We start from the raw sequence: 15,014 nt of genomic DNA, 5'->3' as shown, positions 1-15,014 counted from the left end.
GTGTGCATACAGTACTAATGGGTGTAAAGCATGCATGTGTTTCGAGCAGTTTGCTTTCCTTTTTTTTATTAATGGCTGGATATTGAACTTTCATTTGTAGTTTCCATTCTTGTTTACTTGGTATGTTCTGGCCCTATTCCCTTGCGATGAACAATAATATTTGAATCAATGTGCTACAAAGAAGGTATAATAATGTCTACAGGTTCACAAAAGACACCCAGAATAGGATGCTAGATGTACAATAGTTTAGGTGACTTTTCAGTGAGTGGAAATAGGTCAGGGAGCCTATTTCTCCATAGTGTTAACAAATTTTATTTCATCACATTTCTATCACGTGATTTAAAAAAACGACTTAAGATCAAGATACCAATATTTTTAAATCTCATTTGGAGACAAATTATATTTTTGACGCACTATATTTGTGCCCAGGAGATAGTTTCATTGTGATTTCTGCCAGTAGAGGGAGGCACATTCAAACCGAAAGAACATGGAACCGAAGGGACCCATAGTTAGAAACAAAAGTTTTAAGAGGGAAAAAATGAAACTGGGTCCCACTTAGATAACAATTGGAAATAACACTTAAATCTGTAAATATATCTGTAGTATAATATCGACCCCTGAGTACTTCATAGATGTGATACTTTGAAACATCTAAACTAAAATTGTTAGTCTAATACAATGACAAAAAAGCAGAAATGTGACTTAATGACCGCAATACATGTACTTCTATATTCGTAGCATGTATTGCCCCTTGAGGTAAAAAGTAAAGTTTATTTCAAACTGTTCTAACATTCTCTGCAGAGCGTTGTTTTCCTGCAGCTCGCAGAGTCGCCGATGTACTTGCTAAGTACGCCCTCAGAAAAAGAATCTCAGGGTTGTATGTGGTGACATGTATGCACTCTGATAGTAAATTTTACTTTGAACTTCGTTTGACCGTTAACGTTCATTTCTAATCACTATTTGGTTTACATTGAATGTATTTGGTTAAAAGGGGAGCAGAGCGCCAGGCATAGACTCCATAATAAAGTTTCGAGTTCCTGAAGTGAATTGAGAAAAGCCCGAATCTGGATTCCGACACAGTATACTAAGGGGAGCTAATCTGTTGAGGAAAATGCACTGGGCTCAAGTGTAATTGTTATCTGTATGAACAAATAATACCGGCTCTTAACGGCAGTTACCGTTTCGTAGACCTGAATCCAGTAAAAGCGCAACCATTACTGTGGTCTATATGTAAATTTGTAGGTATTCCGTATCCTCGTTGTTTGTTCTAGTGGGAGCTGGGCAAACTGTAGGACTGTGATTAATTAGCGGCGTTGGTTCCATCTGAGGTGAACGACAAAGCGTTGTTGTCCGTAATCTCGCTGCACTTTAACTGGGTGTTGTGCTGTGTCTGTCAGTACTGTTCCTCCTCCGAGCTGAGCCGTTCCATAAAAGCTCCTTGTTCTTGGCCAGTGCTACTCCAGCGCCGCGAAGGTGACAGAGCAAAGATGAAGCTTTTATTTTTAAGCATCTTCAGCCTGTTTGTTTTAACATCCTTTGACCAAGTCGACTCATCTTACTATGACAAAATATTGATGCATAGTCGTATAAGAGCAAAGAAAAAGGGGTAAGAGACAATTAAATTTCATCTGAAAATATAAATTGGAAAGGCATGAATTTGGAATAATTATACAAAAAGTCATTTACTTGTTGCAAACAAATTAAAATGTTAAGATAATTCTCTTTAATATTTTGAAATTGGTTTAGTGAGCGATTTTAAAATCTCGTTAATGAAAATCGGTTTAATCACTGACCGTTTCATTTTTCTATTTGCAGACCTAATATGTGCGCCCTTCAGCAAGTGTCCGGCACTAAAAAGAAGTACTTCAGCACTTGCAGAAACTGGTATCGCAAGTCCATCTGCGGCAGGAAAACGTAAGTGCGCCTCACATGTACAAGCAAACGGTTCCTAGCCAGAAAGGTGACTGACTTTGCGGTAACTTCCATTCGGCGGGGTGCAAACTGTTGGATGTATAGAATGAGTTGCTGTGGTTTCAATGAATCGAGTATTGACAGAACCTTTTGGGTCAAAATTTGTCACACTAATCTATCAAAGCATTTTATTTTCTGATGCCCAGAAATGGCCCTCACTTTTCAGAGAAGATACATAAATTAACCAGTAGATGTGTATTTACAACAATTGTAACTCATATAAAAGTTATTTGGCTTATTATTGTCATATTAGTTGAAATACTGAAATCATGTAAATTGCACTGTAACCAAACAGCATTGTTCAGAGGGGACTATACATGTTTAGCTTGTTACTTAGCTCTGGGATGGTGTGAGTGGAGGAGTGAGACCCCACCCCTAGTTCCGACGAGATTGCAGAGTGCTGCAAAATGATTAGCGTTATGTTCGGAGGACTGGGCGGTTGAATTATAAAGCGCCATTAGATCAACTGGGACAATTTTCTTTGCGGAAAAGGAGTCTGTAAAGTATACCTTACAGATGTACAGAAAATCACGACAGGCATAGATAAGGTTGCAGTCTTTTTTTTCCCAGGGTAGGGCTTCCAAAATTTTTTTTAAAAACATAGGTTTAAGGTGAGGAGGAGAGGTGTAAAGGACATCTGAGGGGCAAGATCCGTCTGTATGCAACAGAATGAACCTAGAAAGTTATCTTGATTGGCAAGGAGAAATTGGCCAAAAAGCTTGTTTCCTTGCCATGTAACTCTATATTAAGATGTAAGAACAAGCAGCACTTTAATTCTGAAAGACTTAAGAGTGATGCTGTCACCAATTAGAAAAGGCTACATACTAAAGAAGCCAGATAGTTGGAAGAATACTAGGGGGTTGAACCAGGAGGAGGGATCTTAAAGAAGCAATTCCAGATGCCCCATCCAAGGGTAGATAGCACAGTCACCAACAGCAAAATAAAGGTAGAAACACAAGACCTAGAGTGAAACAAAATTACACAGATGTGGGAATCTTGAAACTATTCAGAAGTTTAAACTTCAGGTATTGAGGTCCAGTTGAAAATGCCCCTACAATCACCCTGGAGTATCCCCTAAATTCATCATCAGCAGGGTACTGTTTTTGCTAATTTTTAAGAAAGTACTTGCTTGTTCAGGTCCTTATGCCTTTTCTCAGATTGGTTATTATTCTTCCCAATCACAAATGAGTTTGCCAGCCCAATAAGCACCCTGACAAAACATCTGCTTCTATTAAGTAATATTAATTGGAACAGCAATCAACCTGTGATTAGGCATGCAATCTGCATGTCATCAACATCAGGGGCTAACTTTCGACTTTGATGTCACTCAAAGAGTTAATCACACTAAATCAAAATAAAATAACTATAAGCAGAATAGTATTGCTACACCCTAGGTAGAGGCACAGAACCCATGTCAAAACAATTGTACGAGTGAAAATCCTAAAGATATTTGAGAGGTAATAGGAACCTTTTGGGAATCCTGGGAATCCCTGTGCCATTATCAATTATACTGAGATGACGAAGACAATTGTGAAAAGAAATGTAATGAAAACACATAAAATGCTTTTGTTCTGTGTGTTAAATCAATCTATGTAGAATGCATTCATGTTGTTAAACCTTTAGGAACGGATCCAACCAAAGATCACATGTTTAAAGATCGGTAGCCAACAAATAATAGTCAACCATACGTTTGTGTGATATATCATGTGAACATCCTTGCTTTGGATGAGCTGAAATTTGTTGAAGGTGGAAGTTGGCTAGACAGATTTTAAAATGATGAGTCTGGAATAGACAATGATATGGATGAGCTTTTGGTTACAAATGTTCCCAGTTAATGGGAGAATTGGTGGGACATTGGCTCATAGAGCTGCTACTAGGTTGGATCCTGACCTCTAGTGCTGACTTTGTGAAGTTTTTACATTCTCCCTACAACTGTGTGGGTTTGCTCTAAGAGATCCAGCTTCCTCTCACAGTTGGAATTTCCTAATATGAATTGCCTAATGTGGGAGTGTGATAGAATCTGAGAGAAATAGATGGGAACATGTGACTGGAGTATTGTGAAAACTAATGAGTAATGGGATTATTCTGAAAGTCAATGCAAGTAGATTACATTGGCTAAAATGGCCAGCTTCTATCTCATAAAGAAATATGGAAAGTAGTCAAAGGTGAGCAATGGATGTAACCAATATAATAGAAAAATATAAATCAGTTCATTTAAAATAAACAGCTTAATATTGCACAAATATTGTTTAATCAACAGAATTTGTTATCATGCATTAGCTTTTTGTATGTATCATTAAGAATATATTATTGCTTAACACTGTAACTTATTCTCATACCATCACTGAACTACAAGTTCATTCCCATTCCAAACCTGAGGGAAGCATTGTTACATTCCCCAAAACAAAATAAAAAGCATGATATCTCCTAGTTCACCATCACGTGCAATTGAAATCTAAATCCCTGTCTAATCATTCAAGCACATTTAAACCAATAGGCACCAATTTTGTCATGCTGCATTACTTAAAACTGATAGAAAGTAATTAAATAAATTGCAATTCTACACTTTATTGGCTACTCCTCAGAGAGAGCTGAGCATTCAGAATTTTCAGAGCAACTTTCATTTTTCTGCCATCTTTGAATATACTTGATCTTAAACACAATTTGGGGAGAGGAATAGTCAAGAGATGAGCAGCACTGGAAGGCATGTGAGTGAAGAATATTTGAAATGCATTTGCCAATCTATATGTTGCATCTAGAAGGTGAGGTTTTACTATGTTGGCTGTGACATAAATCTGTCTTAAATAAGGACATAAAAGAGAAATTAAAGTTACTATCTACAATTATTTCAGGAGGACTAGAGATGCAAGAAAGATAGAGAGGATTGAAGGGGTACATTATTGATCAAGGATAATACAGTTGTATAGTTCTATAACTTGCACTTGAAGTAACATAAAATTCTGGTCACCACACTACAACAAACAACGTGGTTGCAATAGAGAGTGTGCAGAGAGATTGTTGACTGGAATGGAGGGCTATGGTTATAAGAGATTAGTCAATCTGAGTTGATTCTCACTGGAATGTAGGAGACTGAGGAGTGAAATAGAGGCCTACACAATTGAGAGACGTAGATAGTATAGCTGATCTGAGTCTTTTTCTGAGAATAGGGAAGTCTGTAACTAGAGGGCACAGGATTAAGGTGAGAGGGGTGAAATTTAGAGGAGAACTGAGGGGAATATTTTTCACTCGGTAAGTGAGAGAAGGTGATAGATTGAGTTACAATTACAAGGTTTAAAGCCATTTGGACAGACACCTGGATAGAAAAAGCACAGAGGGTAAGGGCCAATTGTGACCAAATGTGATTTGTGTAGACAGCATTACAATTGACACAGCTGAGATGGGCTGAAGGGTCTGTTTCTGTGATTCTCCCATTTATATGAATATAAAAGTACTATAATAGTACTGAGTGGTGTCCACAGACCACAGAATATTAAAATAAGTGTACTCTTCTCTTCTTTGGCTGTCCATCGATTTTTGATGATGACTGAGGCCTGGGCAAGGTTGTATGGAAGACGGCAAGTCTCCCCTCTCCACGCCACCAATGTTGTCCAAGGGACCCATACAGCTTGGCACTGGTGCCATCGCAGAGCAATGTGTGGTTAAGTGCCTTGCTTAAGGACACAACATGCTCCCTCAGCTGAGGCTCGAACTAGCGACCTTCAGATCACTAGACCAACACCTTAACCACTTGGTCACGTGCCACACTGATTAGTGTAGCTAATCTAAAGAAGATGTCAAAAAAAACTAATAATAATACCAGTAATGACAAAGATTGCAAATACTGATAAAGACTGGAGAGAAATTATAAGGGAGGACAAGGAGGATTATACACCAGAACTTTTTTTTAATCTCGGTTTATTTCTGGTTCAGCAGCAAAGGAGTATGTAAAAAAAAACACATCTTAATAGAATAAAGTAGCACAGAAGGTGGCTATGGTCCTATTACATGTCCAACTATTTCACTGCCGAATCAGAATCCTAGTAGAAACAGGTTTATTATTACTGACGTGAGTCATGTTGCTTTGCAGTAGCATTACAGTACCATATATAAAGTGTACTATAAATTACAATAGAAATATTTAAAAATAAAGAAATAGTGCACTAAAATGCAAAAATAGCGACATAGTGTTCATGGGTTCATAGTGTTCCATCTAATGGTGGAGAAGGAGAAGCTGTTCCTAAAACACTGAGAGTGTCTGTGTGTGCGCTTGGACTACTGTATCTCCTCCCTGATGACAGCAATCAGAAGAGGCCATGTCCTGGATGGTGGGGTCCTTAATGATGGATGCTGCCTTTTTGAAGCATTGCCTTTTGCAGATCTCCTCGATGCTGGGAGGATACTACCCATGATGGAGCCTGCTAAGTTTACAGTCCTCTGCAGCTATTTCTGATCACGTGCAGTGGCCCCTTCATACCAGACGGTGATGAAACCAGTTCGTGTGGTCTCCACGGTACATGCTACTGGTTCAGGTCATACGTTCCAAATCATATGAAATAAGGCATTTATAAACTGTTAAAAAGTGGTTGTACATCTAAAGTAATAGCAATCATAATAAAATTAGATTTAAAATAACTTTGGCAAAGAACAACGAGAAAGCAGTGGTGAAGATATCCAGCTGGAAGAGAGCCACACTCATGATCTTTGGGAGTGGATCTAACACACGTGCACAGGAAACAAAAATTAGCTACAAAAAAGAGCAAATGAGCAATGGAAAGATTTCAAGGTGGGCAAAGAGCAAATCCAAAACAAGCACATTCTCATAAGGTGGAAAATATTAGCACATAAAACTAGAGCTCTCTAGACAACAAAGATAAGGGGTATTATGAACAAATTAAAGAGATTACTGACAAATATCAAGCAAAGAATACAATGGGCAAACATACTGAGCAAACTGAAAAAGAGAAGAAATATATGAAGAGCTATGTGGGAATATTTGGAAAAGTAGCACATTACAAAATGGAAACAAATGTTTTATAAATGTACACACAGTTAAAATTGTGACTAGTTAAGGTCAAAAACATAAATCTTCCTGTGAAAGCAGATTCAGGGGGCACGGTGCACCTCTTCCTACCCTTCCTTCCCTCTCCTATCAGATTTCTCTTCCTCCAGCACTTTATCTCTTTCACCAATCAACTTACCAGCTCTTTACTTCAGCCCCTCCCCCTCTCCCGGTTTCATCAATCACCTGTCACTTTGTGCTTCTTCCTCCCCTCCTCTCCCTCCCCTTACCTTCTTGCTCAGGCTTCTCATCTTTTTTCCAGTCCTGAAGAAGGGTCACACCCTGAAACGTCAACTGTTTATACATTCACAAAGATGCTGCCTGACCTGCTGAGTTCCTCCAGTATTTTGTGTGTTTTGCCTTGAATTTCCAGCAACTGCAGATTTTCTCATGCTTGTGTTTCAGAAGACATGACTGAGGGTATGAATTCTATGCATCTATCTTCAGGAAAGGAGAGAATGTTTAATGGTGTAATGGCAGCAAAGGGAATAGGAAATTGAGTAAGATGTAAATAATTAAAAACTGGAGACCAGATAGATTGGGATCACTCGAAGTTCCCAATCCAGCTCAGTAGAGGACTGCATCTATGATTAGTAAAGGATGTAATGATGAAAGTGGCAGAAACTCTGATCATGACTTTTCATACTAGTTTGGATATTTCAGTGTTTCCAGAGGGCAGGTGGATTGCAAATTATTACATGACATTCAACAAAATGGAGAGAGACATAAAGTCATTAACTATGTGTTAATTTGTTTAAATTAATAACAGCAAAATCACTGCATCAATTTTTTTATTGGGAACCATGGATTAAAAATACAAGCATTATTTCATTAAAGACATGCTTACCTGATAACTTGATTGAGTTTTCAATGAAGTAACAAAGAATGTTGGTGAAAATGGAGCCACAGTCTAAATATAAATCTTCAAATGCCATATGAAAAAGTACTATAAAACATTCAGTCGCTGTATCATAGAGAAGAATCCACTTCAGGTAACATCCAATTAACGCACGAGTACTTCAGTGGAATCTCAAACATCTGCCGCTATGAGTCATGGAAGGAAGGTCTCCCAGCATTATGTCCTGCAACAAACTACCCAGGGATTTGTGAGGTTCTTTCTTGGGGGAGGAGTTTTGACTTCATGGAGCAAATCTTCTGCCCCTTCTCAGGATGACAATGTTTATCCACCTTTCCCAGAGCTTTGCCATTGACTTTACTTAGACGAGCCAGATGATGCCCACCTCTGGCAAGAAGCGGTCTAGAAGGCGGCCTTTGGGACCAAATTTGCTTAGGATCTTTCTCCGAGGCCATCCCTTGTTCTTGCACTATCTGGATGCCATCTACATAAGCACAAAAACAACTAAAGGAAGCTATGAGGAGATTGTAGGGTATACTGGTAAATTGGGGAAGAAAAAACCTTCACAAGCACACAGACAAGATGTGTGAACTGTGATAGAGTTCTGATGGAAGGTCTTCAACCTGAAGCATTAACTTCGGTTCTCTTTCTACAATCGCTGCTTGATCTGCTGAGTGTTTCCAGCATTTTCTGATTCATTTCATTTCAGATTTCCAGCATATGCAGGCTGTTTTTATTTTAATTTTTCACAAGTTGTATTAAATTAATGGGGAGAAGAAGAGTGTGATGCAATTCACACGTGTAATTGTGTATCATAGTGTTGATGAGTTAACGTAGAAAACACAGAGACGGGGCATGGTAATGCTCAGTGAGAAGAACATTCAGCAGTAAATTGCTCCTGCAGGGGTTCTATACATCTCTAGGTTTCTGGTAGTAACACTTATCCTTAAATAGTAATATAGTACCTTTCAATGAATAACAAAACTAATTAAGGTGAATACGGTCTCCATGAGACTTTTAAAGAAGCCTGAACAGACAATAATGTCACCTTGGCAATATGAATGTTTCAAACATCTCTGTAAAAATCGATCTTACTTTTTCTAAAGATAAATGAAATACCTTGATAACAAAATGCATCAAAGCTTGGGTTCTTAAGAGATTTGCAGTAGCTGATTTGAGTATGGTAGTGGAAATGTATCACATATCTGATCATGGAGCATTGCACCCAGAACTCTCACCATCAAGTCCCTGTGGTGTTTGCTGTGCGAAAAAAAACTAACGAGGTTAACCAAGGTCATGCACAAGCATCTTCCATTCCTGAGAACTGGAGTGGAATCAAGTCATCCTCACTTCTGAGGGACTGTCCAAGAAGAAGATAATCAGTATCACTGAAAAAAAAATAGACTCATGTGAAATCTGGACTTAGTTAAGCTTTTGACATTGAATACTGCTACAACAGGAAATCAACTTCCAAGCAAATACCATTTCAACACTTAATATCTGTAATTAAATGTAAATTGCAACAGATGTTGGAAAGCTAAATTAAAAATGGAGATTGGTGGAAGCTGTCAACAGTCAAGTGTCATTTGTAGAGGGAATAGATGAGGTTTAACGTTTGAGTGTATCCTTCATCAGATGTTTCCAGGTTATCTGTTTTGTTTGTGAAATATTTAGAAGAACCTTTCTTGTGAGCTAATCAGGAAGATAATCTACTCAGGAAATAATTTTGCCAAGTTTATTATTACTAAATTGGCTCCTTACTTTCTGGTCTACTGGTAAATTTGACTTGTAGTTGATAAGGAAACTCTTGTCCTAAGAGAAGTAAGATGTTTACATTGCAATGATAAAATAAGTTAGTTTGATGCATTATGTCACAGATTTATATAAGCATTTTTCCAACCATTGACTTTGGTTGCTCTTCAATGTTTCCTACAGAATTGTATCTGGGCACAAGATCTGTGTTGCCCTCTGCTGAGGTAATTACCTGCTTGCTGCCACTCAGTCGAACATATGGATCTGGTCTTACAGATCATGATTTTGTGACTCCTTCTCTGCATAAGTTTTTACTAAACAAAAATGTGCACCTTACTGAAAATAATATCACCTCCCAAATTTCCTGCTGTCTTATAAAACCGGCTGGAATGTAGGCTTGCTTCTCTAGATGGCTTCCTTCCAAAATAGCCAAGGCAGTTTCCACAGGTCTGAGTGCAGCAAAAGACCATTCCTGCTGGGAACAGGTGGTCTACAAAGTAGTTAAACATTCTTTCTCTGCAGATATATAACTTTATTGCATTTATTGCAATATTCTATTAATCAAAACAGTCCAACTCATATAATCCAGATTATACACAAGGGTACTAATGGTCTACTTCAAATTCAAATGCCACATTGGAATACATATATACACAGTGTTTGCATGGAGAGTGGCCCTGAAGTTTTGAGGTTGCAAGAGGCATTTACCAATCTTTTGCTCATTAACTTAACAGTTTAAAAACTATTAAAGCATAATGAACATCGATTTCTCAACCTTCCAGTAGTGACCCTCCCCTTTCTTCTCTATTCCCCATCCCTTTTACACTCTCTCACCATATTTCCTAGCCTGCCCATTGCTTTCCTCTGGTGCTCCCTCCCCTTTATCTTTCTCCCAGGCCTTCTGTCCTCTCCTATCAGATTCATCCTTCAGATTCAGCCCTCTATCTCTTTCAACAATCAACTTCCCAGCTCTTTACTTCACTCCTCCTCCATACCAGTTTCACCTATCACATTGCGTTCCTTCCTCCCCTTCCTCCTCCTTCTAACTCTGACTCCTCGTCTTTTTTTCTCCAGTCCTGCCGAGGGGTCTTGGCATGAAATGTCAGCTGTACTCTCCCACAGATGCTGCCTGGCCTGCTGAGTTCCTCCAGAACTTTGTGTGTGTTGCTTGGATTTCCAGTGTCTGCAGATTTTCTCTTGTTTGTGAAAGCATTATGCTGCTGCTTTTAATTATATATTGAGTATAATAGCTTCATGGAAATAACATTATAAAATCACAAATTATGAATGAAATTCAGTAATTTGATTCAGTATGCTGAATGGTCATAACAGTCTGAGAACTTTTTCCCCAAGCTAGGGGAGCCTAAAACTACAAAGCATGAACTTAAGGTGAGAAAGGAAATGGTTAAATAGGACCCAAGAGGTAAGTGTTTTACATATAAAGTGATGGGTGTATGTGGAACAAGCTGCCAGAAAGTGACGAAGACAGGTAAAGCTGCAGTGGATATGTTCATGGAGAGGGATATAGGTCAAATGTAGGTAAATGGGACTAACTCAGGAAGACACACTGGAAGAGAGCTTTTTCTGTGTTGTATGTCTCTATGGCACTAAACATTCTACATGGACTTTTTTTACACATAGCTTTTAATTCATAATACATGCTAATACTCATTAAAGTCCTCTCTTAAAAATGGAATGTTAGAAACACAGAAAACCTACAGCACAATACAGGCTCTTCAGCCCACAAAGCTGTGCCAAACATGTTCCGGAATCTACAAAGATAAGTGGGCATGTGAGATATAGAATAATATCACATCAGTCAAAAGTCATGACATAAAAATTGCTTTCCTTCCTCCTCTGCATTCTTCTCATGATCGAGTGGGTTTCCACCCAGTGTTCTAGTGTCCTCCCGCATCTGAAAAGTGTGCTGTTTAGTAGGTTAATTGACCACAGTAGATAACTGCTGATGTAGATGACTGATAGAACAACTTGGATAATGGGGGTGGGAACACAGATCAATGGGCTTGTTAGAGAAAATTGTTTGCTTGTAAAATAATTGAGGAAATGGGATTGCAGTGATGTCCTCTTTTTATGCCTTAGATAATGAGATTCTCAATGCTATTAGAGTTTGCTAGATAGGTGAGTATCTTTAGAGAACAAGTATATACCAAGCAACAATTTTAAGCATTGTATTATCATCTGTTTTCATTCAACAACATTAGCTGAATAGTCATGATTATTCTGTGTTAGAAACTAGAGTTCTTCCACAAATCTAGCATGACCATCTAGAAAAGTCATTGGACAGTTTTGCAGATATAAATAGGAGGCTTAATGTAAGTTTGATATCCCTTTGCAAATTTCAGCTCACTGCAGTATGTGCCTTCATGTTGCAGTTAATTTCTTCCAGTGGAGGGTAGTCACCATCAGTCCTTTAATTGACCTTTGTAGACTGTTATCAAAAGGCTAATTTTGAATTCAGTCCTTATGCAGGTTCTTGACACATCAACCTTTGTATCTGCTGGTTTTACTTGACCTGTTTAGTTCTTTCAGCAGTTTTTTTTTTGCCAAAGTCTGAATTCAGATCCTTATTTTGGAAAAGGAAAGAACATTATGCCTCCAGGCTACTTATTAAAACCAAGTACTCTACAGGGGACAATTTCCCTCCAGACCTCATAAATGATCCCTCTGCTCTCCAGTATTCTCAGCCACAGGAACCTTTCAGGAAACTTTGATCTGTATCCGTGAACTTCAGGATAGCAATCTTGGGGATTGTGACCTGAGAGCGATCACTATTACTCACAAGTCTAAATGTGCTAATAAAATATAGTCAGGTTGAGGGAGAAGAATAAATAATTATTGTGGCCCCTCTACCATGTGGCCTATGGAATATGTCACATCCCAATTCCTGTGCCAATATGTTCTTTACTCAAAAGTCAGATGTGGCATATTTACTTCCGTAGTTTTCCAAAGGAGGCACTACTTGAAAAATAAAGCCTAGCAGGCAGCTTGTTAACCCCATCTTGCTGCAGTAACATTAACAATTTGGAATGCGACATGACTGTGAACCTAATCAATAACAGTTTTTTTTAAAAAAAAGCTCAAAGGAGAATCATTTGGTTGTGCGTTTTCACACTGATCTTTTTTTGTGTCATTTATTTGTTTCTTGCAGCTGCCCTTTTCCATCAGGTTAGCAGCTGTTCTAAATTAGGCATGCGCTCAAGCACATAACAAAAGTGGTCTGATTTGGGTTTGTTGTGCATCACAAGCTCCCACCTGCAAAGTATGAGTTTAAATTGCTTCTTAGCAGCATGACATGAATTGTGGACATATGCAAGCAGTCTGTGCGCCATGAAAGTTGACCTGTGAATCATATGGTTGACTTAAATTTCCCATTGTTGTAACCAGACATGTCTAATCTATGGATGCTTTGTCTGATAAAATCCTGTCTGGTATTTTGCTGAAGACATAACACACAATATTTACTATATGATTTAAGTGATTCAATAGCATGACTCAATTGCTTTTTTTCTTTAGAATCTCTAATGTAGTCCTTATTTTATTTCTACTACAAAAGAAGTCTGTAACAATCAACAGTGCTGATCAAATCTCTTTGTGTCAGTGAGCTTGTTACAGTGAAATCCTAAACTGGCTTTTAGAATATTTTTGCTTGGTAGCATAAAAATGGGAAATCTTACTGTATTTATGATTTAGCTAATGCTTATCAACTGAGGGAATTCTTCCTGTAGCTGGATCATTTATGAAGGTTAAGTGTGGCATTCTCAGGCAGTATCAGGCAGGACTTCAGCAATGGCACAAAACAGTACAGTTAAGTGTTACGTACCCCGTAACTGGGTCACTTACCAGCAAAGATAGAGAGGTCCGTTGAAGTCTGATGGTACTATTTTTAACAGTATTTATTGATAAAAATACACAAAATAATATCAATGCAAACATACAGATAATATACGTCGTCAATACTAAATCTAAATGTGCGGGTATAATAATAATCAATAAGAAATAGCTCTATCGTTGTCTAGGGGATAATGTACTGTCCGATGGAAATATAAAAGTCACTCAAGTTCATTCAAGCTGCAGCTTTTTGGTTGGAGAGAAAGACGGGTTAAAACTTGCCCATTCCTTTTATGATGTCAATCCTTCGAGAGTCGTTGGGAGTTGATTTCCCCGTTGTTAGCTAAAAAAAACCGTTCTGCCGTGGTAAAGGCCACCGATTCCGGGGCAAATGGAAAAGGATGCACGTGGCCTTCCCACTGGTTTTTTTTGCTATTACGGGATCGCTAGCATTTTTTCTGGTGCGTCTGAGGGGCTGTTCCCACAGACCCTCTTTTTATCCTGACTCACAGGGTCTCAGGTGTCAATCAGGTTGGGATGATGCAATCCCTCCACCAACCTCCCCCTTGGTTCATTGCCTGGGGTGTCGATGCATCGTACAGGATGCAATACACAAGTCCGTCTCCAAGAGACAATAGCCGGCATCAATGGGTCCGCCTCTCGGAGGCCAAGACACATTCCAACGCCTTGTGGATTCTGCATGTCTTTCTCTCATTTCCTGGGTCTCCTGAATTGACTCAATAGTGATCTTGCGATTCTCACAAAGGAGGGGGCTACCCCGCACCCTTTGGCCCCTCAGAGCTGTGGTACATTCATAACATAAGCAAAATAGAAACTCCAATATTAGAATGGGAAATTGTGAGTGGTCTAAAGTAGTCTGTTAGCATTTGGTCGGTAGTGGGAGCTTGCATTCCTACTGGAGATCTGGAATTGTAAAACAGCCTTACATTCACCAAGCAATATCAGTGCATAGAACATGTTAAGTCCCAGAATAGAAGGGCATTCTTTTAGAACTGAGATGAGGAAGAATTTCTTAAACCAGAGAGTGGTGAATCTATGGAATTCTTTGTCACAGACAGCTGTGGAGACCAAGCCTTTATGTATAGTTAAGGCAGAAGTGGATGGACTCTTGATCGGTCAGGGCATGGAGGGATATGGGGAGAAGGCAGGAGACTGGGGCTGAGAGGAAAATTGGATGAACCATGATGAAATAGTAGAGCAGACTAGATGGATCAAATGGCCTAATTCTGCTCCTATACCTTATGGTCTAAGTCAGTCATTCCTTAATGTCAAGCATATTGTTTGTTGCTAGTAAAGCTTTTAACAATATCTATAAGCAATTTATCAAATTAATTTTTGTGTTTTCTACATTCATGTTTTAATTTGCTTTTAACTGCAGGATCACCCTGTATGAATGCTGCCCAGGATACATGACTCTTGAAGGACTGAATGGGTGCCCTGCAGGTAATTATAATGCTAAGTATTTAACTTGGCTCTGCCTCAGAAATGTTTACATTAGCTTTCATG

The 15,014-nt window shown here is 38.7% G+C and overlaps 1 protein-coding gene across 3 annotated transcripts in view; it reads left to right on the top strand.

Annotated features, from left to right (window-relative positions):
* Positions 1 to 1,359: 1,359 nt before the first annotated feature.
* LOC140726920 (periostin-like) overlaps positions 1,360 to 15,014 on the top strand; it is a 66,060-nt gene continuing 52,405 nt past the window's right edge. Inside the window, exons 1-3 of one of the 3 annotated variants that reach the window (XM_073043924.1) lie at positions 1,360 to 1,606; positions 1,816 to 1,914; positions 14,887 to 14,951. In XM_073043924.1, the coding sequence (XP_072900025.1) occupies positions 1,488 to 1,606; positions 1,816 to 1,914; positions 14,887 to 14,951 (283 nt within the window). In that variant the 5' untranslated portion in view covers positions 1,360 to 1,487. The remainder of the gene's footprint in view (positions 1,607 to 1,815; positions 1,915 to 14,886; positions 14,952 to 15,014) is intronic. The other 2 variants (XM_073043925.1, XM_073043922.1) reach the window with 2 other exon arrangements.

The sequence above is a fragment of the Hemitrygon akajei genome, chromosome 4, assembly GCF_048418815.1.
Source record: "Hemitrygon akajei chromosome 4, sHemAka1.3, whole genome shotgun sequence".
NCBI lineage: Eukaryota > Metazoa > Chordata > Chondrichthyes > Myliobatiformes > Dasyatidae > Hemitrygon > Hemitrygon akajei.
Note: the sequence above shows the minus strand (reverse complement) of the source record. Positions and strands in the feature narration are given on the sequence as shown.